This window comes from Amblyraja radiata, chromosome 21 (assembly GCF_010909765.2).
Source record: "Amblyraja radiata isolate CabotCenter1 chromosome 21, sAmbRad1.1.pri, whole genome shotgun sequence".
NCBI lineage: Eukaryota > Metazoa > Chordata > Chondrichthyes > Rajiformes > Rajidae > Amblyraja > Amblyraja radiata.
In genome coordinates this window covers 17,323,400-17,348,815 of record NC_045976.1, presented here as the reverse complement: position 1 = coordinate 17,348,815, position 25,416 = coordinate 17,323,400, and the positions used below count along the sequence as shown (strand labels likewise).

The 25,416-nt window shown below is 41.2% G+C and overlaps 1 protein-coding gene across 1 annotated transcript in view; it reads right to left on the bottom strand.

The window, feature by feature from the left end:
• The window catches only part of LOC116984979 (mucin-2-like), a 221,466-nt gene that overhangs the window by 157,590 nt on the left and 38,460 nt on the right, over positions 1–25,416 (bottom strand). Inside the window, exons 24-32 of the mRNA XM_033039340.1 lie at positions 20,144–20,269; positions 12,589–12,730; positions 9,055–9,086; positions 8,195–8,221; positions 4,262–4,309; positions 3,803–3,856; positions 2,976–3,023; positions 1,776–1,826; positions 1,515–1,562 (exon numbers count right to left, since the gene is read on the bottom strand). Of these exons, the coding sequence (XP_032895231.1) occupies positions 1,515–1,562; positions 1,776–1,826; positions 2,976–3,023; positions 3,803–3,856; positions 4,262–4,309; positions 8,195–8,221; positions 9,055–9,086; positions 12,589–12,730; positions 20,144–20,269 (576 nt within the window). The remainder of the gene's footprint in view (positions 1–1,514; positions 1,563–1,775; positions 1,827–2,975; positions 3,024–3,802; positions 3,857–4,261; positions 4,310–8,194; positions 8,222–9,054; positions 9,087–12,588; positions 12,731–20,143; positions 20,270–25,416) is intronic.

The following is a 25,416-nucleotide window of genomic DNA, read 5'->3' as shown; positions in this document are numbered from 1 at the left end:
CTCCTCTCCTAGCTATTTGTTTTACTGGCTTTATGATTCATGGCTTGTTACCAGACTCAATGTTATCTGTCCTGTTAGTGCCGGTCATTAAGGACAAAGCTGATAAAGTAGGCAGCCTAAATAATTACAGGCCCATAGCTTTAGCCGGCATATTGTCAAAAGTCTTAGAAAGAGTTCTGCTGGATAGAATAAATGAGTTTGTTAACTCCACAGATAACCAGTTTGGCTTTAAAGCTAAACATGGCACTGACTTATGCATATATGCCCTAAAGGAGATTGTAAACAAATATAGAGGCAAAAACTCTTCAATCCTTATGTGCTTTATTGATGCTTCCAAAGCCTTTGACCGTGTTAATCACATAAAAGCTGTTTGGTAAAATGAGTCAAAGAGGGGTGCCTGAATACATTGTTAGAATTCTGGCCTACTGGTATGCCCACCAGACTATGCAAATAAAATGGGGCAATAGGGTCTCAGCCCCATTTGGGGTTAGCAATGGTGTTAGACAAGGGGGGATTTTGTCCCCAGTCCTTTTTAATCTATATATTGATGATCTGTCTAAACAATTGAAAGCCTGTAACACTGGGTGCGTGATTGGTAATATTTTAGTGAACCATATTATGTATGCAGATGATCTTGTGGTCTTTAGTCCATCTAGCGCTGGTCTCCAGCAGCTCCTTACTATATGTTCCGTGTATGGTGTGGAACATGACATTAAATATAATGCTAGTAAGAGTGCTGTTATGGTCTGTAGAACCAAAGAGGATAAAGGCCTAAAATATCCTGTTTTTAAATTGTCTGACAACAATCTTAGTGTCTGCAATAAGATGAAATATCTAGGGCATATTATTACAGAACAAATGACAGATAATGAGGATATTTATAGGCAACGACGCATGCTGTATGTACAGGCAAATATCCTCTTGCGTAAATTTGGTGCGTGTGCAGATGTGGTGAAGATGTCGCTATTTAGAGCATACTGCACACCCGTCTACACTGAGCACCTGTGGTCGGACTATTTAAAGACAAGTATGCAGAGACTAAAGGTGGCATATAATGATGCCATGAGAACACTGCTAAGGCAACCTAGATGGTGTAGTGTCAGTAATATGTTTGTGGCTGCAGGAGTCAGTACTTTAGAAGCTATCCTAAGACACCACATGTATAAATTCATTTGCAGGATAAATGACTCTAAAAATGTGCTTATTGTGGCCTTGACAAACATAAGGGTTAGCACTACACGCTACGAATCCCAGTTGTGGAGACACTGGTATCGTTGTCTCGTTGTAGGACATTGATCATCTTTTAATCTGGATTTTTAACTTAAGTATTGTGAGTTTTTGTTAAATATAAATTATGATGTTTTTATGTGATATACCATGATTTTATATATATTTATGATATTTGATATGCAATGCATTTTTAATGTAATGTTGCCCCTTGTCTGGACCTTGAGTCTGTAATAAAGTTTATTATTATTATTATTATTATTATTATTATTAAATACTTCACTTACCAGGTGTGGAACTGGGAGGAGGGGGATGTTCTGTTGATGTAGTTGTAACTGGGAAAACAAAAGTAAGAATTTCAACTTTCGTTTACTCATGTGATATTTTTCAAAACTTTATTGACCTTACTAGACAATATGGTCATTGATTTTTTTGTCTACTTTTCAGATGCAACTTGAAATGCAAGTTTATGTTAATGTATTTGAGTCAAATACTCTCATCGTTTGCTTTTGTAATTACTTGTTGATTCTACTGAAATAAAAACTCACCAATTGTGGAACTGGTGGAGGGAGTTGTTGTTACTTTGGTTGTAGTTGGCTCTGCTGGATAAGAAGGGAATGTATTAAAAAATGCTGTATACTGTAGCGGAACCTAGTGGTGGCTTGAGGCAAAGTGAACCTCGCTATTAGCTGGCTCCATCACGTGATCGCGGATGTGTTTTCGCAGGCTTTTGGTTTCTCAGTTGATCGAGCTCCATCCAGGTAACAGGAGCTTTAAAATATTTGGCTGACCCAGCACGCAGTTTTCCTATATTTCTTTTTGTTTGTCGTTTACAAATAAAGATTTGTTTTACTCAACCTGCTCGTCTCGCCAAAATACTATCTCCATTTGCTACTAATCAGAAAGAGTCACTTGAACAAGACATGGTGGAGAGGATACCAAAAGTAATGATTAAAGTGCAGTTCACAAATACAACATAGCAAGGTTATAACATGGAGCAAACCATCAGTTGCACCTCTTCTTATGAAAGTGTAACATTGAAACGAGCAAGGATTGATGCTGGAAGTTTTGCAGTTTGCGATACAAATCAAAAAGCCTGGGAAGTTAATGTAGATGGATTGATTAGTAAGTTTTCTGATCACACCAATATTGGCAGAGTTCCGGAAAAGTCAGGATTTGCTGTTACAACTTTATAGAACTTTGGTTAGGCCGCATATGAAGTATTGCGTACAGTTTTGGTCTCCATATGCAAAAAGATTTGAAGGCATTGGAGAGTGTAAGGAACAGGTTGACAAAATGCTGCTTAATTGAGAATATTAGGTATTAGTCGGTCGGACAAAATTGGATTGTTTTCTCGAGAATTTCAGAAGTTGAGGGGACACCTGATAGTTGGATATTGAAATACATGAGGCATAAATAGGGTAGAGTGTTATTCCCAGGGTAGAAATGTCAAAGGCTAGAGGGAATAGCTCTAATATGAGTGGGGAGAATGTAATGGAGATTACCTTATTAAGATGTTTAACTTTTTTTAAATGGAAAGTCCTTCATGTTCGGCACAAATACGGTGGACTGAAGCGTATGGTCCTGTGCTCTACTGTTCTATTTGTCGATTTATAATATATCAGCCTCAGAGTACTACTTTCGCAAAAATTCCAAAGTTGAATATTCTAAATAAGGATTGACATGTGCTTGCATTTCTAGTGAAACATGTATTTGAACAAATACTTTTGAACAAATACTTCACTTACCAGATGTGGTACTGGGAGGAGGGTGATGTGTTGTTGATGTAGTTGTACCTGGGAAAATAAAAATAAAAATTCAGCCGCTACAGCTTTCTAATGTCGAGTACACTGATGATTGATAACCCCTTTAGAGGTGAAACTTCTTCTTATCTCGATCTGTAACAGGCAAACTCTGATCCAAATCAATGCTCACTTGCTTCAAATTATGTGATATAGGGAAATATCTTGTCCATTTCTATATTATTCAATGTACATGGGTTGATTAGTAAGTTTGCAGTTGTAGCTGGGAAAAGAAGAAGAAAAATTCAGCTTTGTGATGTGGAGTACATGGATGATTCATAACCGCTTAAGAGATGAAACTCCTTATCTCGATCTTAACAAGCAAATTCTGATCCAAACTGACACTCCCTAGATTTCAATAGTCATGTCTGGAAATGATCTGCTTTTGTATTACTTATGTACATGTACTGAATGTGGAGAGAACAAAAAATGATAATAACCAGCAGTGAGTGCTTACTTTTTCCAAATCTTTAAAATAATGAAAAGGGCAGTGCCGTATGGAATAGGCAGAAGAGAGGGATTAGCTGCTGTGTTGTTATTCAACAGTACCATGGTTTCAAATGTCAAATGGTCTAATACAATACAATACAATACGGTTTTATTCGTCACATTGCACATAAAGTGCAAGTGAAATGAATTTGCCATCAGCGGTACAATGAGAAAGAACACACAAAAACACAATAAAAATTTAACACAAACATCCACCACAGCATTCATCGCTGTGGGGACAATGTGTTATCAGTTGATAGTTCGATTGATCTGTCACATCCTACCTGTTGTCGACTTTGCCGTGGATGCAGTTGTTGTTCCACTTGTTGTAGTTGTCACTGCTGGGGAACAAAGAAAAACATTGAAAACTGCTGCACACCTCCTTAACATCCCACATCTCAGAACATGGTGAAGTCCTTAGTTGTTTCACAGATGTGAAAAAATAATTATTACAGTTACAATAGCTGGAGCTATAAATTCAAGCTAATTTGTCTCACTGCTCTTAAGAAACTGCATTTGGTTGGATGGGAGCCAATCGTGGATCTAATGGGAGAACTTTGCCTTTTCAAAGAATAATCAAAATCAGTAAGCTACAGTGTAAATTACTACACACCACTCAAGTAAAATTTCAACCCGAGTCTATTGGCCATAAAAATTGTTGACTCATCTCTGAAATTTATATGTGCTTTTATTTTTAACCACACAAACGTTTTCCATTTCTGCTGAATGAATCCATCACTTACCAGTTGATGAAGTGGAAATAGGTGTAGTTGTTGAAGTACTTTCTGTCACTGTTGTAAGAAAGCGAAAAACATTCAAAAATGAAGAATTTGTAATCAACAGTAATCCAGTAGTGTTGATGGGGATGCATTGATTAGTTATTTTATTCCTAAGTGTCAATAGGAAATTATTGGTTACTAATGCTAAATCCATTTCCTTTGATCGGAAAAGTGAAAATGGATATTAACCAGCAGAATATACAAAGTGGCAATTTTTAGGTAAAATCTGTCAACGATTCAAATAGTAAATGTCAATTGTGTATTGCCATCCATGCAAGATCCAAGTGTTAAATTACAGTCAAATGCTGGTAATATTTTGTAGATAAGTTGATGAGCATTTTAAAATCAGATTCACACAACCATGCGTTTCTCAGTAACATCATCCAAAGGTTCTCTGGAACTACAGCCGGTGAGGAGAGACTTGATAGAAGTACTGTTTATAAAATTATGAGAGGCGTAGATAGAATACAAATTCAGAATTTTTTTCCCCAGAATGGAAATGTCCAACACATGAAAGCATAGCTATAAGGTGTGGGAGGAAGTGGGGGAAAAAGAATTGAGATGTGTGGGGCAAGTTTTTCTTTTGCACAGAGGGTGGTGGGAGTCTGGAACACATTGCCAGGGGTGGTGGTGGAAAACGGAAAGATTGTAGTTGATTGATACCCAGCAGTGATGACTGAAACCGTAGACGGTTATTTATAAATGACGTTCAGGTGTAATGAGCGTCAACTATTTGGTAATTAATGCATCAAAAGAAAAAATATAAATGAACACATGCACAGTTAGAAAAGCAGCAGCAAATGTTTGTTTCAGAAGCACTTTTTCAATTTATTAGACGAAGAACAAAGGGAAAGAATACAAACAAACACAATTAATCATCATCCATAAATGATTTTGTCAAACATTCTATGGAATGAAAAATCTGTTGTGTTTCACAATCAACGCTCCTGAAAGTGGTGACATAAGTGGTGAAGATAATATTTGGTATTCTTGCTTTCATAGGCTGAGGAATTGGATATGAGAGTTGGGACATTATACAACAGATGTACCAAGCATTGATTAGATGGCACGTGTGTACAGCTCTGGTCACCACACTGTGGTAGTTAGAAAGAGAAAGCAGCAGAATTTACCCCAATGGTTGCTGGAATTGAGGGCTGTAATTCTAAGAAGAGATCGGATAGACTGGTTTTATTCTCAGTGGAATATAGGAGGCCAAGTGGGAACCTCATAAATGTTCAAAAATATGTTAAGGGGTATAGTTAGCATAGTCAGTGGCTTTTTTTCCCTGAGCAGGAGAATCTAGAATTAGAGGCAACAGGTTTAAGATGAGAGGGGGAAAAATTATAGGAGATTAGTGGGGTATATTTTTCACAGACGGTGGGGTGATTATCTGGAACAAACTGACAGGAGAAGTGGTAAAGGCAGATATACAATTACAATATTCAAAAAGCATCTGGAACGGGGTACTGATTGTGGATAATTAGCCATGATCATATTGAATGGCGGTGCGCATTCGAAGGGCCGAATGGCCTACTCCTGCATCTATTGTCTAGTGAGTATGATATTCGGACATAAAATGGCAGCATGGAAACATTGAATTCTGTATTAAATCAAAGTCTGCTGAAGCTTCAACACATGAGGTGCTTGTCACCTCATCAATATGATATCAAGTAAGATTTGTCTTAAAAATATGAGTTTGTGCATGTTCATAATTTTGAACCACAAATGGTACTTGCAGTACCCATGTATCCAATTATCCCAGTTCTTGCTAAGTGATTACCGATGTGCTGTATTTTTACTAAATTTTACACTATTATGTTATAGATTCTGTCCAATTTATTCTTTGATTTTTAAACCATTTGTGCAATCTATTATCTAATCTGGTTTGCCTGAAACTATCGCATGGATCCAAGTTTGTAATTTTGGGACTTTCCCTTATGAGAGTTACAAATCCCTTGCCACCATTTTCCATTAGAATTCTCCTATCTCGCCTTCACCGTCACTAAGCAGGCAACCAAAATAATTCATCCAGAATTGTACAGTATCAGCAGTCAGTCCATAAACGATTCCCGTTGAATTGTAGATGCAAGCCTAGTAGCAATGTTACAACATTTTGAGATTTTAAAAATCAAGTCTGCAATTTATCCCATCAGATAAAGCACAAAAATAGGTTTAATTTGACACCTAATTCACTTTCATATCTTCAGTATTAAAAAGGTTATGGCCATTTTCATACTCGGAAATTAGCATCTTGTTCCCTATTGATTTTCCATTGACTTAACACAAAATCTGTGATCGAGGACAGTGAAATGGCCATAACATTCTTAAAAATTAAGAGAACTAAAATAAATGTTCAGTTATTATAGATTGAAGCATTCTGAAACAAATATGAAACAATCTTACTTGGATGACCTGAAATTAAAGCATATAATTAGTTAGTTACCCAATTGTAGCTAATTCCAAACTTCAATTACTAGATCTAAACATCTATCTATTTCTTAAGGAAAGATTAACATTTTTAAATAGCCTAAGTGTCCAAAGAACATTCACAAAGAATTCAGAATAAAACATGATTTTAAAATCTCATTTACATTAATTTATAGGCCAAAAGGAAGGAATTTAGTGTTCAATTGCTGTAAATTAATTGCCATTTAAATCAGCTTTCGAGTGGGATCCTTTGGAACTCTGTGGAACGCGCTGGTTTAGAACGTTCCCATTGCGGTAGATTTGTACCCCAAATGCCCAGAAAAATACTGCGGGATTTAATAGGCCCCCAAATTAGCTACTCACAACATTAAACTTTGTATAAAGGGATCTTAAGAAGCCCTTTTTAATGTAAAAATAAACAACCTACCTTCCGTTGTCAGCTGTATGAGATCTATCCCGTTGTCGGCGGTCGCGGGTTTAGAGGATAATTTTTAACTTACTATAACAACTAAATTAACCAATATATTTTAAAAATAGCTCCAGCGAAAGAATCTCCCAGCGATTTTTCGTAAGCAACTAAGTAGGCTGAACAACCTCGATTTGAATAACCTAGGGAAAATCGCGTTTTAAACCCGCCCCCCTGTCAACGGCGCCAAAATCGCGCACACGGGCTGGGTCAGATCTGCAGCCCCGCTGAAGGTAGGTTTTGCAACATACCTAAGCCTAGGACTTTTATCATGAATACAGGAAATGGAGAAGTTGTAATAGAAAATTGGGGTAGAAAATTGGAAAAATATAGCAGTGCCAATTCTATAAAATATCCCTGGTGTAGATGACACTAAGAAAATATCTGCTGAAGTCCCATGTCACATTTTCTTTTTTCGTAATCTAGGTTACAACTATACTGATATTAACCAGATTTTGCGGTAAAATAAATGTGGCACCTACAGCTTCCTGTTACTGTAGAATTAATTTGACAACATCATCAAATGTCTGCACATACATTGTTTAGCTCTCCGTGTCTCGGAGTTTTCTATAATCTATTTTATTTCATGCTATATCCATGGATGCAATTGATCCTTCTGGTGGGTTCACAATAATGAAAGTGGAGGATTAGTGCACTTAAAAGCTGATGAACACCTGTGATTATTTATTGAGAAGATGAATGGGAAAACTTTTCCTTTGCTGCTGTCATTAAAACCGTGACCAATAATGGAAAATAATATCTGTAAATCTAATTTTCCCTGATAGATATTTTCATGTAAAGCGAAAGGGGACGTGGTATTTACTTGTGAAAAAATTGCTTCAAACATGAAAACATTCAATGAAATGAAAATATTTAACCATCATATATTTTTTTATTTTTCCACATGAATTTGATTACATTGAAGTCTGATAATCCTCAAAGTCCTAAGAATCCTCTTCATAAAGACCTGTTTAACATAATATGTATTAAAAAACATCACTCACCATTTGCAGGTGTGGTGCATGGAACATCTGCAGAACAAGAAACAGAAACAATGCAAATATTTAAGTGAAAAGCATTTGCATACTTTATTTATGGCCACACATTCCTTCACAATGTTTGCAATGTCTCTTCAGATGGCTGAGTTTCTCCAGCATTTTTGTCTACCTTCGATTTTTCTAGTGACTGCAGTTCTTTCTTAAACAATGCAATGTTGGGGCTCTATAAGGCGATGGTAAGGCCGCATTTGGAATATTGTGAGCAATTTTGGACACCATATCTGAGGAAGGATGTGCTGGCTCCGGTGAGGGTCCAGAGGAGGATTACAAGAATGATCCTATGAATGAATAGGTTAACCTATGATGAGTGTTTGTCAGCACTGGGCCTGTACTCTCTGGAGTTTACACAAATGAGGGGGGACCTCATTGAAACATACAGAATAGTGAAAGGCTTGGATAGGGTGGATGTGGAGAGGATGTTTCCACTAGTACTCCTACTAGTGGAAACTAGAGGTCATAGCCTCAGAATTAAACAATGTTCTTTTAGAAAGGAGATGCGGAGGAGTTTCTTTAGTCAGAGGGTGGTGAATCTGTGGAATTATTTGCCACAGAAGGCTGTAGATGCCAAGTCAGTGGATATTTTAAAGGCAGAGATAGATCAGCCATGATTGAATGGCGGAGCAGTCTTGATGGGCCGAAAGGCCTAATTCTATTCCTATTCCTTATGGCCTTTCTCATGAAACAATATGATTTTAAGTTTCAAAATTTGATTTGAAAATAAAGTTGGCAGATTTTAATGAGCTGATGAAAATTACTATTCTTAAGGTCACCTTCATTGTGTGGGTCTGTAAAATAAAATTGCTTACCTTCACATGTAACCGTTCCGTTGACACACTCGCTGCAAAAAATAGCAAAACACTGTGTCAGTGTCACAAAACCCCTCAATATACACTACTCCCAGTCTAAATGCAATTACTAATGTTCATTAACAAGGACATACAAGTAATTTATGTACAAGTCAAGTCAATTAGATTTGCTACGTAATCGGATTAGAAAAATAGAAAATGCTTTTTATTGAACCCCTCCATTTTGCTACTTCAGACAGTGCCCTGAATAACACATGAAGTACTCGGTATTGAACATTAGTTGCTTATCAGTGATAAACCCCTGGTGGATTTTGAAATGGTGATCTATGGTAGAAAGCCACATTCAGAAGTAGAGGTCAATAACTCAGAGGCCTTATGGCTACTATCCAAGCTAACAGCCAGAAACAATCTCAAAAGCAATTTGGGCATTGAGCCACAGGATGAGGGCTGATCTTAAAGTAATACTTCCCATCTGAATTCACCAAGCAAAAGTAGAATTGTTGGAGAATTTAGGAAGTGGGATGGTGAAACATTGGAAAAAGTTACTATTAAAAAATATTAGGTACTTTAGTGAGATTTTTCTGGATAAATCCTCAGAGCATAAAGGGAGATAATCCAAGGAAGGAGGTTATTGGATGATTCTTATTTTTTTTGCTGGCTGTTAGTGTAAAATCTGTGGTATGGAAGTTATTATTGAAGATTTCAAGGAATGGGGTTAGTCAGGGTTGAAAGGCAGGTAAGGGTAAAGGTCAATGTTTTAAGGAGATTCAGTCTGACTAATTTGAGTGAATTTTTTGCACATGTAATTAAGTGTATTATTGAGTGCACTGCAATTGACATAGATTTCATGGATATCTTTAAACAAAGAAACACACAGGAGACTGATCCTAAACATAAGAGCTCATGTGACCCAAAGCAAATTGGTAACTTTGATCCAAACTGGAAGCAGAGAATGATGGTTGGAGCTGTTTTTGCAATTGATGGGAGACCAATTTAAATTGATCTTAGACTACATGATAATATTGATGTTAATTAGATAGTTAGAACAACAGTGATGGAAGTTAATCATAGTCATAGGTCATACAGCATGGAAACAGGCCAATTTGGTTCAGCTTGCCCATACTGACCAAGGTGCCACGTCTACACTAGTCCCACCTGCCCACATATGACTCATATCCTTCTAAGCCTTTCCTAACCATGCAGACTGTCCAAATGTCTGATAAATGTTGTTATTGTTTATGTCTAAACCACTTCCTCTGGCAGTTCATTCCATATACTCACCACCCTCTGTGTGGAAAACACTGCCCCTCAGATTCCTACTAAATTGTTGCCCTATCACCTTATACCTAGATCATCTGGTTCTTGATTCCCCTACTCTGGGTAAACGACTCTGTGCATCTACCCTATCTATTCTCCTCATGATCTTAAACATCTTTAAAATATCACTCCTTGTCCTCCTGAACTCCAAAGAATCCAGTCTTAGCCTGCCTAACCTCTCTCTATAGGTCAGGCCCTCAATTCCCGGCAACATCCTCGTAAATTTTCTCTGCACTCTTTCCAGCTGAGCAACATCTTTCCTATAGCAGGGTGACCAAAACTGAACACAATACTCCAACTGTGGCCTCACCATCGCCTTTTACAGCTGCAACATAACATCCATAACATACTCAATACCGTGACTGATGAAGGCCAAAGTGCTAAAATACTTCTTGACCACCTTATCTACCTGTGACGCCACTTTCAAGGAACTATGTACCTGCACTCCTAGATCACTCTGCCCTACCACACTCCCCAGAGCCCTGCAAACCACTGAAGATCCATGGTTAGACTTCCAAAAATATAACATCTCACCTTTACCTGCATTAAACACCATTAACTATTCCCCTGCCCACTTAAACAACAGATCGAGATCCTGCTGTAATTTTTGATAACCATCTTCACTGTATATAATACCACCCACTTCAGTGTCATCTACAAACTTACTAATCCAGACAAATATTAGGTGATACACTTGAGAAGAATAATAAGAGTAGAACATATATAAAGAATGGTTGGGCCTGTTGAACAGAGTAAATGAAAGGGCAGTTGAGGGGCAATGGAAAACACCCCTGCATCATGCTTCCAGAGAGCAGTGTTCAATCCTGACCTTGGATGCTCCTAGTGACTGCTTGGGATTCCTCCACATGACAAGCCCTTGCTGGTTGGGAGAATATTAAAGTACCCTTTGTGTAAATGAGTTGGAGGGAGAATTAATGACAATAAAAGGAAAAACAAAATTGAATTAGTGGAAATGAATTTTTGATGGTCAGTGTAATCACAATATGCTGAAGGACCCATTTCCCTGCTGTTTGATAATAACTCTACCTTGTGGATCAAAAAACAACCATTAGTACAGTCTTCTGAGGCCAACATGGCCCACCTTAGCACATATGTCTTATCCTGTCAGCTACATTTATTATTTATTGTGCATGTTTATATATTTTAGTTGTTTTTCTTTTCTGACTCCTAAGTCTCCTGTTTGACAGTTTAATATTAAGCAGCAGAACATGAGATCTGTGACATTTTTGAATGCTTCAGAGCATCATCACAATCAAAAAAGTTGATTCTCAGAGTGCTCTGCTAAAATGCATTTATCAACAGTTTCTTGGAGTTTGCCTGAAAGTTGTTAAGCTAACTGGCTTGTAGTCTCTTACTTTACAAAATGTTGTGTCGCTATTGTGGTTGCAGTGGTAGGAGTGTGGATGGGCAGCAGCACACAATTATTATTTATTTTTATTTTACTGTGCAAGGGTTGGCCAAAACTGTATTCCCCTTAACTTACATGATCCTAAGTTTAATTAAATAAAATAGTATGTACAGTTCAACAAAATCTAAAGAAACCCCTTTACCTGTATTCAACTGAAAATCTGACTTTTATATCACAGTAGACCAACTGGGACCCATTGGGTCCCTGTCACATGGGAAGCCTGGTCCCCCAAAGCAACCCGTTCCTCAACGCAATATTGCACCACAAACCCGTAGCCCCCACGGAACGTGTGGTCCCCAAATTCAACACATTGCCGAACGTAAGATTGCAGCACTCCCCTGCCTCCTCCAGCACTGGGCTTTAAAAAAAATTCCAATTGCACTTCCCCAATTGCAATACGAATTGGCCCTCCCCCTCATGTCCTGCCAGGAGCTATGATGGCAACATTGTTGCAAATGTCGGGTGGAGTGCAGTGATATCCCATTCAGGTGAAAAGTTGGTGGAAGCACAGAGTGTTCATGTATTGCAAATTTGTATCGAAGTTTGTTGGAAGCTGGCAGGAAGGATTTTAACAGTAAAAATCTTGTTAAAGTTAGCAAATCTTAAGTGAGCCTGATTACGACATGAAGGGGGAAAATGTGCATCAGAATATGTAAATTTTTCAGCGTTTTGAGGAAGATACAAAACATACATACAACACACACACATACAAGATGAGACTTTTACAGGTATATAGATATCAGGTAAAAATTGGGAAACATTAAAACATTTTGTGATGGATACATTACCATTCTTTACAGTCACAACTTCTTCTTTCGCCTGGCTGTAATATTTCTCCATGGTAGTAACATGTGCAATCTGGTACGTTGACGCACTTCAATATATTTTCATCCAAATAGGGAGCACTTCCTGGGCATTTTGCATAACAACCTGTATAAAAGAATAAAAAGCGTTGTGTGATGCTGAGAATTTTAGAATTGCACACAGACTTGAATTTTTTTAAGTTATTTGTTACAGTTGGGTTTGCATTAATATTCTCAACCTTATTCCTGATTTATAAATTTTCCATTTTAAATTATTTCCACAAAGTGAAATGCATATTAACATTGCAAATATAATTAAAAGCCAAGCAAATCTCTTTAGTTTAGTTAAGACAATGTTGAAACAGATCCTTCGGTCCACTGAGTCTGCGCCGACCAACCATTCTCATACACTGGCAGTAACCTACACACTGGGGATAATTTACAATTTTAACCAAAGCCAATTAACTTACAAATCTGTTTGCCTTTGTAGTGTGGGAGGAAACCGGAGCACCCAGAAAAAACCCATGAGGTCACGGGGAGAAAGTACAAATTCTGTACAGTCAGCAGCTGTAGTCAGGACCAGCATTTCCAGCCACTGTTGAACTGCTAGAGATTACCAAAGCCATTTGTGGTAAATCCACACTTACTGTCAATGTCAACTGACTGCAAAGTGACAAGTTCTTTACCAGATCCCCCAGCATGGAGAATTTTAACAGTTTTGTATCCAATCACTGTTGAAGAGCTACATCAGCGATATCAATAATTTGGATGAGAACATACACAGCAAGATTTGCAAGTTTGCTGATAATGCAAAAGTGGGTGGTTGTGCAGTTAGTGATGATGGTTGTAAAAAATTGCAACATGATCTTGATCAATTGGCCAAGTAGGCTGAGGAGAATGGTTGATGGAATTTTATGCAGGAAAATGTGAGGTGTTGTATTTTGGGAAGTCTAACATGGGCAGGACCTACACAATGAATGGTAGGATTCTGGTTAGTGTTGTAGAGCAGAGGGATCTAGGAGTGCAGCTGCATAGTTCCCTGAAGATGGAGTTATAGGCAGATCAGGTGGTCAAAAAGGCTTTTTGGCAGATTGGCCTTCATCAGCCAGTATTGAGTATAGAAGTTGGAGGTCATGTTGCAGTTGTATATGATGTTGCTGAAGTCCCATTTAGAATATTGTGTTCATTTCTGGGCACCGTGTTATAGGAAATATGTTGTCAAGCTGGAAAGGGTAAATAAAAGATTTACAAAGATGCTGCCAGGACTAGAATGTCGGAGCTATAAGCAGCGGTTGAGTAGGCTGCGACTCTATTCCTTGGAGCGCAGGAGGAAGGGGGGATGATTTTATAGAGGTGTTTAAGATCATGGGATGAATAGATCAGCTAGATGCACAGATTCGCTTGCCCAGGTGAATCGAGAACGAGAGGACATGGGTTTAAGATGAAGAGGAAAAGATTTAATAAGAATCTGAGGGGTAAATTTTTCACACAAAGGGTGGTGCATGTATGGAACAAGCTGTCAGAAGAGGTAGTTGAAGAAGGAACTATCCCAACATTTAAGAAACAGACAGGTACACATATGTATAGGACAGGTTTAGACCAATTGCTGGCAGCTAGGACTAGTGTTGCTGGGACATGTTGGCCGGTGTGGGCAAGTTGGGCCGAAGGACTTTAAGAGTAACTAGCATTTTTGGACCATTATATATTTCAGGCATAAAACTGCATAAAAATCCATAACCTCATGAAAATTACGTGGATAATTGCTAACAGTTCAATGTGTAACTGTGAGCATATCCTTGCAAAATCTACTTCTTTATTTTTTTGTTGTGTATGTGGGTTTTGAACCGGGCTTAGTATTTCCTATTCACAAATGCTCTTGAGAAGGGAGCAGTAGAAACATAGAAACATAGAAATTAGGTGCAGGAGTAGGCCATTCGGCCCTTCGAGCCTGCACCGCCATTCAATATGATCATGGCTGATCATCCAACTCAGTATCCCGTACCTGCCTTCTCTCTGACAGTAAATCACCATCATCAGAAAGTAGAGATACACCAAATCACCCATCCGCCAATTACCCCTCCTTACCTGTATCCACCTATCACTTGCCAGATATTGCCTGACCCCTGCAGTTCTTTACTAGCTTTTCCTTCTCCACACCATCAGTTTGTAGAAGGGTCCCGACCCTCATCGTCTGACCATTTCTCTCCACAGATGCTGCATGATCCACTCAGTTCACCGAGCACATTTGTTTTTTTGGTCAAGACTCCAGCATCTGCAGATTCTTGTGTCTCTAAACTAGGTGAACATGTTCCTGGTGAGAAAATACTTTCCTTCTAATTGAGAATGCATTGTGTTGCATTGTCCAGGTGTTTTGTAACAGAACAAATCTGAGCCATTTTTCATGTAATGGAAACAAACTATGCAGAAGCTAGTCTGGATTGTAGGGTTTCAGTACTAAGTCAGGTTGTTGCCTTGGCTTTTGCATTGCTCATCATATAATATATAAAACTCTCGCCCCAGATTCCAAAACGGAACTCCGTCCGTCCGGCACCCTGGCCCACTCCCTTTGCTGGCGCGCTCCCTGTGATTCTCCGCAACTCCGAAACCGGACGCAGTACCGCCCGCGTCTTTTCGACTTCGGAAGAGATTTCGCTTTTCTTTCTAAGTATGCGCTTCTCATTCCATTCCGTCGTGTTTAAGCGCACGTTTTAAATCAAAACCTTACCCACCCCCCCCCCCCCCCCCCCCAAAAATCTCAAAACTAAACTGGCTTCTCACCCACACAAGCCTCACCAGCACCAGCCCCTGCTGAACATTCCATCGTGTGATGTCACAATGCCCAATGCTCACAGATGCCCAATCGGAATGGAGCCATTTACATATGCCAAAGCAGGAGCCCCAGCCAATGGTGAACGTTCCATCGTGTGATGTCACAATGCCCAGTGCTCATAGACATCGTTGCCATAGTGACAGTACAGAGAGTCAGATGAGGGCCGAGGAGCCTTCAAAACAACATGAGATGTTCCCATATTGTGTGTGTGAAAATATTTTCACCCCTGAACCTCGATAAGAACACCACCTGCACATCTTAATTAAATTAGAGAAAAACGGAAAAGAGGTCGGGCATTTACACTTTTAAGGCTCTGTGTGTGTCGAAGCTTCGTGTGTGTGATGCCGCACCGCAAACCCCCCCACCACCCCCCCCACACGTTGCCGAGACGGACCCGACTTCGACGACTTCAAGATACACTATTTTAAGACGGCAGGGACCAGACTTCAACGACCAAATCTCCCCTGGGGGCTACAGGTAGGGAACGGTCTTTATGCACTTTTCCAACTCTGTGTGTGGGGGTGGTTAGTGTGTGTGAGGCCCCCCCCCCCCCCCATTGGGGGCTATTGGGGGCCGCAGGACCGCCCACGTCTTTTCCACTTCGTCAGAGATTTCGCTTTTCTTTCTAAGTATGCGCTTCTCATTTCATTCCGTCGTGTTTAAGCGCACGTTTTTAATGGATAACATACCCCCCCCCCCCCCCCCAATACTTCAAAACTAAACTGGCTTATCACCCACACAAGCCCAGATGCTCAAAGACATCGTTGCCATAGTTACCGTACAGAGAATAGCCTGTGAGCCGAGGAGCTTTCAAAACAACATGATATGTTCACATATTGTGTAAAAATATTAACGTGTTTCAAACCCCTAAAACTCGATATGAACAACACATGCACAACTTAATTAAATTAGAGAAGAACGAACAATATGTCGAGATTTTAATATTCCAATCAATGCACGTTTGACATTGAGTTGTCTGCCAGTTGGCCAATCACGCGCTTTGTTTCACGCCAGCACACAAAATGGCTGAGAGGGCTTCACAGATGCCTGTTTTACTGGAGATTCAAATGTGTTGTTCTGTGGAATAAATGTAATGGAAACTTGCAGCAGCTTCATTGTATTTAGTGCAAAAAACATTAAAAAAGACAGAAGAAAGTGCTGCGAAGTGGATAAAAATGCAAGAGAACAAGGTCCATGCTGATGTGCTGGAACACAAATGAACCCATGAATCACCTACCTGAAAGGAAAGACTAAAGGCCGGAATTTATGAACATCAAACTGTATGGACTTTAATTAATCTAATTGCACCCTTTATAACGTTAATAGATTCATTCATTCATTCATTCATTCCTTATTCATTCACTCACTCACTCACTTACTCAGACGTTCATTCATGAAATTGAGGGCCTGAACTATAACGCGGTGAATTGAACATTGTCACTAATGCCAGCCTGTTGTACAGTTATTAGTCTATAACAGATAATCTCGGAGCTTCATGCGAAAACATGCAGGGACAAAATGCTCCGATCGCGTAACTTACGAACTCGCGGAAAGTAGCAATCAATTTCACTCCCTTTTTCTCCCGTTATCATGGTCCGAAAACGAGCAAACTAAAAATACTGACGACCACCCCCCCCCCCCCCCCCCCCCCCCCTGCCCGGCCACAGATATGATCCTCGCCTCCACGATCGCCAATCGGCCGCTTATTAATTGAGACCGCTTCTTCACTTTACCGCGAGTACCGGTAGGTTTTCACAGGAAGGACCGAGCTTATTTCTTAACGACTAATTACTCTACAACACGCTGGCATTAGTGACACTGTTTACTTTACTGCAATAGCTTAGACCCCCACACCCCTCTCCACCTCCGATCCAACACCCCCCCTCCCTCCACACTCTTCCCCCTCTCCCTCCTCATCTTTGTGTGTGACGACAAACGCACCCCCCCCCCCCCCCCCCCCCCTTTGGTGCAGGAGGCGCGCGCACAGCATCTTGAACGCTCAGCAAATGTTTGGATTCTTCACTAACCGTCATTCTGACTTTGCTTGTGAAGACAGGAGTCGTGGATTGCATTTGTCTGACAATAATAATCAGCTTTATTTTTATTGGATAGAATTTATTTGTTTCAAATCAACCTGATCATTATATAAATCTTAAAAAGTCAATTTAATTTACAAGCTTATTTTTTTAAAAAAAAGATTTTATTGCATTTCATTGTTATTTTCTTTATTTTTATCAATTTGAATTTACTAATTTAACTGTTCATTATAAATCTTCAGGAGTGCATTTCATTTTTAACATTAACATTTTATTGTTAAATTCAATATTTGTATTTCATTGAATTGATTTATTTCTCACTTAACATTACTTTTAAAGACTAATAATTTCAACACCCCTCCCTCCCCCTCACCCCTCTCCACCTCCGATCCCACACCCCCCCTCCCTCCACACTTTTCCCCCTCTCCCTCCTCATCTTTGTGTGTGACGACAAACGCACCACCCCCCCCCCCCCCCCCCCCCCCCCTTTGGTGCAGGAGGCGCTCACACATCATCTTGAACGCTCAGCGATTGTTTGAATTCTTCACTAACCGTCATTCTTACTTTGCTTGTGAAGACAGGAGTCGTGGATTGCATTTGTCTGACGATAAAAATCAGCTTTATTTTTATTGGATTGAATTTATTTGTATCACATCAACCTGCTCATTATATAAATCTTAAAAATTCCATTTAATTTACAAGCTTATTTTTTAAAGAATAACATTTTATTGCATTTCATTGTAATTTTCTTTATTTTTATCAATTTGAATTTACTAATTTAACTGTTCATTATAAATCTGTGTGTGGGGGTGGTTAGTGTGTGTGATGCCGCCCCCCCCCCCCCCCAGTGGGGGCTACGGGTAGGGTACGGCTGCGTTGGGGGATCAGACCCAACGGGTTTGCCATTGGTCGTCGTGTTTAAGTACACGTTTTTAATCAAATCCTTCACCCCCCCCCCCAATATTTCAAAAATAAACTGGCTTCTCACCCATAGAAGCATCACCAGCCCCAGCCCCTGGTGAACGTTCCATCGTGTGATGTCACAATGCCCGATGCTCACAGATGTCCAATCGGAATGGATTCATTTACATATGCCTTTGCAGGAGCACAAGCACTTGGTGAACGTTCCATTGTGTGATGTCACAATGCCCAATGTTCAAATACATTGTTGCCATAGAGGGAGTACAGAGAAGGTTCACCAGACTGATTTCTGGGATGTCAGGACTTTCATATGACGAAAGACTGGATAGACTCGGCTTGTACATGCAAGAATTTAGAAGATTGAGGGGGTATCTTATAGAAACTTACAAAATTCTTAAGGGGTTCAACAGGCTAGATGCAGGAAGATTGTTCCAGATGTTGGGGAAGTCCAGAACAAGGGGTCACAGTTTAAGGATAAGGGGTAAATCTTTTAGGCCCGAGATGAGAAAAACATTTTTCACACAGAGAGTGGTGAATCTCTGGAATTCACTGGCACAGAAGGTAGTTGAGGCCTGTTCATTGGCTGTATTTAAGAGGGAGTTAGATGTGGTCCTTGTGACTAAAGGGATCAGGGGGTATGGAGAGAAGGCAGGTACAGGATACTGAGTTGGATGATCAGCCACGATCATATTGAATGGTGGTGCAGGCTCGAAGGGCCGAATGGCCTACTCCTGCACTTAATTTCAATGGTTCTATGTTTCCCTCTCCGCACCCCTCTCCCACCCATCCCTCTCTCCCCCACCCCCCTTCCCTCTCTACGCCACCCCCTTCCTCCTACCCCTCTGTCCCTCTTCCATCACTCCCCCTACCCCTCTCCACCTCCCTCCCCACTCTTCCACCTCTCCCCCTTCCCCCTCCACTCTCCCTCCCCACTCTTTCCCCTCTCTCCCCCACCCCTCTCCCCCTCCCTCCCTCCTCCCCTACCTCCACATCCTCCCCCTCCCCCACATATCTCTTCCCATCCCCCTCTCTCACCCCCTACCCCGCTCTCCTTTCCCTCCCAAATCTGTCCCATTTCCTCCACCTCCTCTCCCCTCCCTCCCCTCTTCACATCCCCCCCCCCCCCTCCCCCCACCTGTGTGTTTGGGGGTTGGTTAATATGAGTTTGATGCCGCAGCCCCCCCTCCCCCCCCCTGCAAAACGCCGTTGGGGAAACAGACCCAACGGGTCTGCACTTGGTCTAGTATCTTTTAAATCTCAGGCGATGTGAATTAACTGAAGACTATCTTAAGTAATAATTTTGATCCCTGAAGGAATACCAGCTGCATCATTGATTCATCACTTTTGAATAAATGTGATTGTAAAAGCTTCAGCTTTGTCTCTAGCTTCACATTCTGGGTTTAAAAGTGATCATTAATTGTACATCAGATGTAAACTATTTTTACTTTTCTATCAAGGCATCAAATTGTGCCATAATATAGTACTGTCATATTTTTTCATAACTATCGATTTTGAACGAAATATATAATATTAGATTTACGATAAGGAATATCATATATCATATATATATATATATATATATATATATATATATAATGTAGGTCGACACAAAATGCTGGAGTAACCCGAAACGTCACCCATTCCTTCTCTCCAGAGATACTACCCGTTCCGTTGAGTTACTCCAGCATTTTGTGTCTACCTTCGATTTAACCAGTATGTGCATTTCATTCCTATATATAGGTATGGATTTAACCTTCAAGTATTGCAGAGAACTTTTTCCCAATGTAATGATCCGAGCATGTTCTTGTTGTTAATGTTCCACAAGGGTGATAGTGCCAGCTGCATTCTTCAGGATTGTTATAATAGTCACAATATATAGCTGCAAAATAAGAGTTAAAATTTTGTTTTTATTGATTTAGAAAAAAGTCTAATTGACATCGAGCTATCAACTCACCTTTTTGTACAAAAAGATAGCTATCTATTTTTTTTTAAATTCGTGTTGCTTACAAATCATCTTTAATATCCTTCCTAAATCTTCTCTTTTCATTCTACTAATTGACGGTACCGTGGGTATTTTGGTGCAGTGAATTCTAAACTCTCATTAGCTTTTTATTTTCTGGATTCATTTTACCAATCTATTTATATTTTTAAAAAAACTTCCCTTCATTCTGAACTCCCTCTCTAATGGATAGGCTAATATCTAGTCTGTTCTGTTGGTGTGGTTCATTATTGTAACTCCTTGGTTATATAATCATAAACTGTACACCCAGACAAGTTAAGTCACAGTTATCAGTTATTACACTAATTCAACTCCTTTCTTCCAGGTAATTTCTTGATAAATTGTCCCTTGATTGTTTTTCCATGACAGTATATCCTTTTTAAGGTGGCATTAATGCTAAACAAAATCCCTGTGGTACTCAAAGAAACTGAATCCAAATGATCCAAAAAAAATCATGGTACATAGATGTTATCCCCTACTCTTAATGTCTCCATCTCTGCCGCATTTGTTCCAGAGATGAGGATTTCCACTCTAGGACATCCAAAATGTTATATTTTGTTATATTTTGTCAGTAAACCGATCCCCCCCCCCCCCCCCCCCCCCCGTTCTTGTTGATGGAGCCCTCACCAGTGTCTCCTCTGTCCTGCAGCACTGATCTCACTAATCCCTCCCCAGAGATGGAACAAGAATAGAGCTCTCCAAGTGCCTAATTTCCCTTTCTTCTCCCCTTGGTTCCCTCCCTCCACTCGGTTCCCTCCACACATATCCATTCCTCTTACTACATTTCACTCCTCCTCCTCTTTTCTTATCTGTTTCCTTTTCACCTCTAGCCTTTGTCGTTGTCTCCATCCATCAGCCAAACACCCAACACATACCTGTATTCACCTATTAGTCTTTGACCAATTCTCACTTTTCTTTTCCAGCTTCTCCCTCCTTGTCCATCAGTCTGAAGGATTCCAACCTGAATCATCACCTGTCCATTTTGCACTTGACTCATATCCTTCTAAATAGTCATAGTCATTGAGTGATAGTGTGGAAACAGCCCTTCAGCCCAACTTGCCCACACTAGTCCCACCTACATGCGCTTGCTCCATATTTCTCTAAACCTGTCCTATCCATGTACTTGTCCAAGTGTTTCTTAAACATTGGGATAGTCCCAGCCTCAACTACCTCCTCTGACAGCTTGTTCCATACACCCACCACCCTTGGTGTGAAAATGTTACCCCTCAGATTCCTATTAAATGTTTTCCCCTTCACCTTGAACCAATGTCCCCTGGTCCTCGATTCCCCAACTCTGGGCAAGAGATTCTGTGCATCTACCTGATCTATTCCTCTCATGATTTTATATACCTCTATAAAATCACCCCTCATCCTCCTGCTCTCCAAGTAATAGAGACCCAGCCAACTCAAGCTCTCCCTATAGCTCAGACCCTCTAGTCAATAGACAATAGGTGCAGGAGTAGGCCATTCGGCCCTTCGAGCCACCACTGCCATTCAATGTGATCATGGCTGATCATCCCCAATCAGTACCCCCTTCCTGCCTTCTCCCCATATCCGCTGACTCCGCTATTTTTAAGAGCCCTATCTAGCACTCTCTTGAAAGCATCCAGAGAACTTGCCTCCACCGCCCTCTGAGGCAGAGAACTCCACAGACTCACCACTCTCTGTGAGAAAAAGTTTTTCCTCGTCTCCGTTCTAAATGGCTTACTCCTTATTCTTAAACCTTGGCCCCTGGTTCTGGACTCCCCCAACATCGGGAACATGTTTCCTGCCTCTAGCGTGTCCAAACCCTTAACAATCTTATATGTTTCAATGAGATGCCCTCTCATCCTTCTAAACTCCAGAGTGTACAAGCCCAGCTGCTCCATTCTCTCAGCATATGACATTCCCGCCATTCCAGGAATTAACCTTGTAAATCTACGCTGCACTCCCTCAATAGCAAGAATGTCCTTCCTCACATTTTCCAGTGTCCTGGCAACATCTTCAGAAATCTTCTCTGAACCCTTTCAAGCTTGACAATATCTTTCCTATAACATGGTGCCCAGAACTGAACACAATATTCTTAATGCGGTCTCACCAACATAGCCTTCCAATACTCAATATCTCCTTTCTTCTCCCCGCCCCCCCCCCCCATCAGTCTGAAGAAGGGTTTCGGCCCGAAACGTTGCCTATTTCCTTCGCTCCATAGATGGTGCTGCACCCGCTGAGTTTCTCCAGCATTTTTGTGTACCTACTATACTCAATACTCTGACTGATGGCCAATGTGCCAAAAGCCTTTTTGACAACCTTATCTACCTGTGACTCTACCTTCAAGGAACCATGCGCCTGCACACCTAGATTCCTCTGCTCAACAACACTCCCCAGAGTCCTACCATTCACTGTGTAGGTCCTGCCCTTGTTAGACGTCCAAAAATGCAACACCTCACATTTCTTGGTATTGAATTCCATCAACCATTCCTTATCCCACCCGGTCAATTGATCAAGTTCCTGCTGCAATCTTTCACAATCATCTTCACAATCTGCAAAACCACCCACTTTTGTATCATCTGCAAACTTGCTAATCTTGCCCTGTATGTTCTCATCAAAATCATTGATGTAGTTGGCAAACAGTAAAGGGCCCAGCACTGAACCCTGGCGCACACCACTAGACACAGTCACTAGTCAAATCTATCCTTAAAATATTCCAATGGATTTGTCAGGCTAGAAAGCCCCTTGACAAAACCATGTTGACTTTGGTTGATTTTATCATGTGTTTCCAAGTATCTCGAAACCTCATCCTTAATTCTACACTCTAAAAATCTAAACAACCATTGAAGTCAGGCTAACCAGCATATAATTTCCTTTCATTTTTTAAATAGTGGAGTTACATTTGCAATTTTCCATTCCTCTGGAACCATTCCTGGTGTTAGTGATTCTTGAAAGATCAGTACTAATGGTTCCACAATTACAACAGCTACCTCTTTAAGAACCCTGGGGTACAGTTCATCTGGTCCAGGTAACATCCACCTTCACCTTCCTACGCATCTTATCCTTAGTAATAGCAACTGAACTCACTTCTACCCCCTGACACTCTTGAATTTCTGGCATGTGCTGGTGTCTTCTACCGTGAAGACACCACAAAAAAATGTATTTAGTTCATTTGCCATTTCATTGTTCTCTATTACTATTTCAACAGCATCATTTTCCAGTGATGCAAAGTCCACACTTGCCTCTCCTTTACTCTATGTATCTGAAACAAAAATTGGTATCCTTTTTTATACCATTGGCTGGTTTACCTTCATATTTCATCTTTTCTCCCATTATTACTTTCTTTTAGTTGCCCCTTGTTGGTTTTTAAACGATTCCCATCTTCTAGCTTCCTGCCAATCTTTGCCATATTATATGCTTTCTCTTTTGCTTTCATGCTGTTTGACTTTTTTTTGTCAGCCACAGTTGCCTCATTCTCCCTTTAATATGTTCCTTCCTCTTTGGGATGAAAAAATCCTGCATTTTCCAAATTACTTATAGAAACTCCTGTCATTGCTTTCACTATCATCCCTCGTAATGTCACCTTCCAATCAACTTTAGCTAGATCTTCTCTCATGCCTATATAGTTACCTTTACTCAACAGTAATGCAGACACATCTGATTTCAGCCTCTCACGCTCGAGATTACACAACACCAAATCTAGAATTGCTTTTTCCCTTTTGGACTCACTTGCAATGTAGAGGAACAGCATCCCATATTTGGCTCGGCTGATGGTATGAACACTAAATTCACCAATTTTACTTCGGAGTCACGTGAGTGACTACGTGAAGAACCCGCTCAGTGCACAGGCGCGGCATTACGCCAGCAGTGCAACAGCGGCTTGCAACGGGAGCTAGGCACTCTCGTTACAGGATGAACCGGACCGTCAGGTGAGTATCCGGAGGTCGGGTTTTCTTTACAGGTGAGCCTTTTTCTGCTTGTGTTTTACAGGCAGAGAAAAAGGCTCTGGATAAAACTGTCCCCCGTTTTCCCGTTGGGGAGGGGGGCAGCAACGGCGGTAGGAGCGACCCGGTGTTCCGTAATTCCCCGACACCGTGCCGAGGCCAGCCCGCTAGTACCTGAAGCAGCGGGCTGGACGCATAGCCACTCGAGAGGCATCCGGCAGGTGTTTCCCGATGTCGGACGGGACGTCTCTCCACCCGCACGGGGGGAGAGAGAGCCGCCTGAGCCGCTGGAGCGGCTCACGGAGCAGATGCCTGCGAGACGCGCTGCTTGAGGGGCGCTCTCGCTACACAAGGCACAAAAGCTCCAGAAGAACCTGTCCCCCGCTCGACTCCAGCGGAGGAGCGTTCCATTGCACGGGGGGCAGCAACAGGCGGTAGGAACAATTACCGGTCACCCCGCTATCCCCATCACCGCGCCGAGCCCAGTCCCGCTAGTGCCTGAACTGCGGGCTGGATGTCTAGCCATCCGAACAGGCATCCGGCCGGTGGCGTCCGATTCGTCGGACGGGGACATGTCTCCACCTAAATGGAGGAGAGACAGCCGCCTGAGCTGCATCCAACAGCAATTGGAGCAGCTCCAGCGAGATGCGCAGAAAGAGCGCTCTCGCGGAGGGAGGTCAGGCACCCCCTCCACAGTGCCTCATGCACTGCCCTTTGCTCCCTCATTACTGGAGGCTAGCATTGGTGACCAGGGCTGGGCTGGTCTGGAACAGGGGCAGGCGGACGAATTCGGGAGTATGCCAGGGGTGCAGGAACATGAAGAGCTGTTGGGTGTGATGGACCGCTTGTAGCAACCCCACGGGCTGGAGCACCGCTGGAACCAAGAATGGCGGCCAGCATCAACCATTACTGGAAAAGGTGCTCGCTGAGGTGCTGAAACAACACAGCACCAGAAAACGGTGAGGCCCTCAAAGTAAAAAGTGTCAACAGCCAAATCTGGGGGCATGTGGGTCACACATCCAGACCCAAGAACTCAAGCTACAGCGGATCCTAAGGCTCCTGACGTCAGCCATCACAGCCTTTGCTCGTTCCGTGGAGACCACGGAGATGGATACC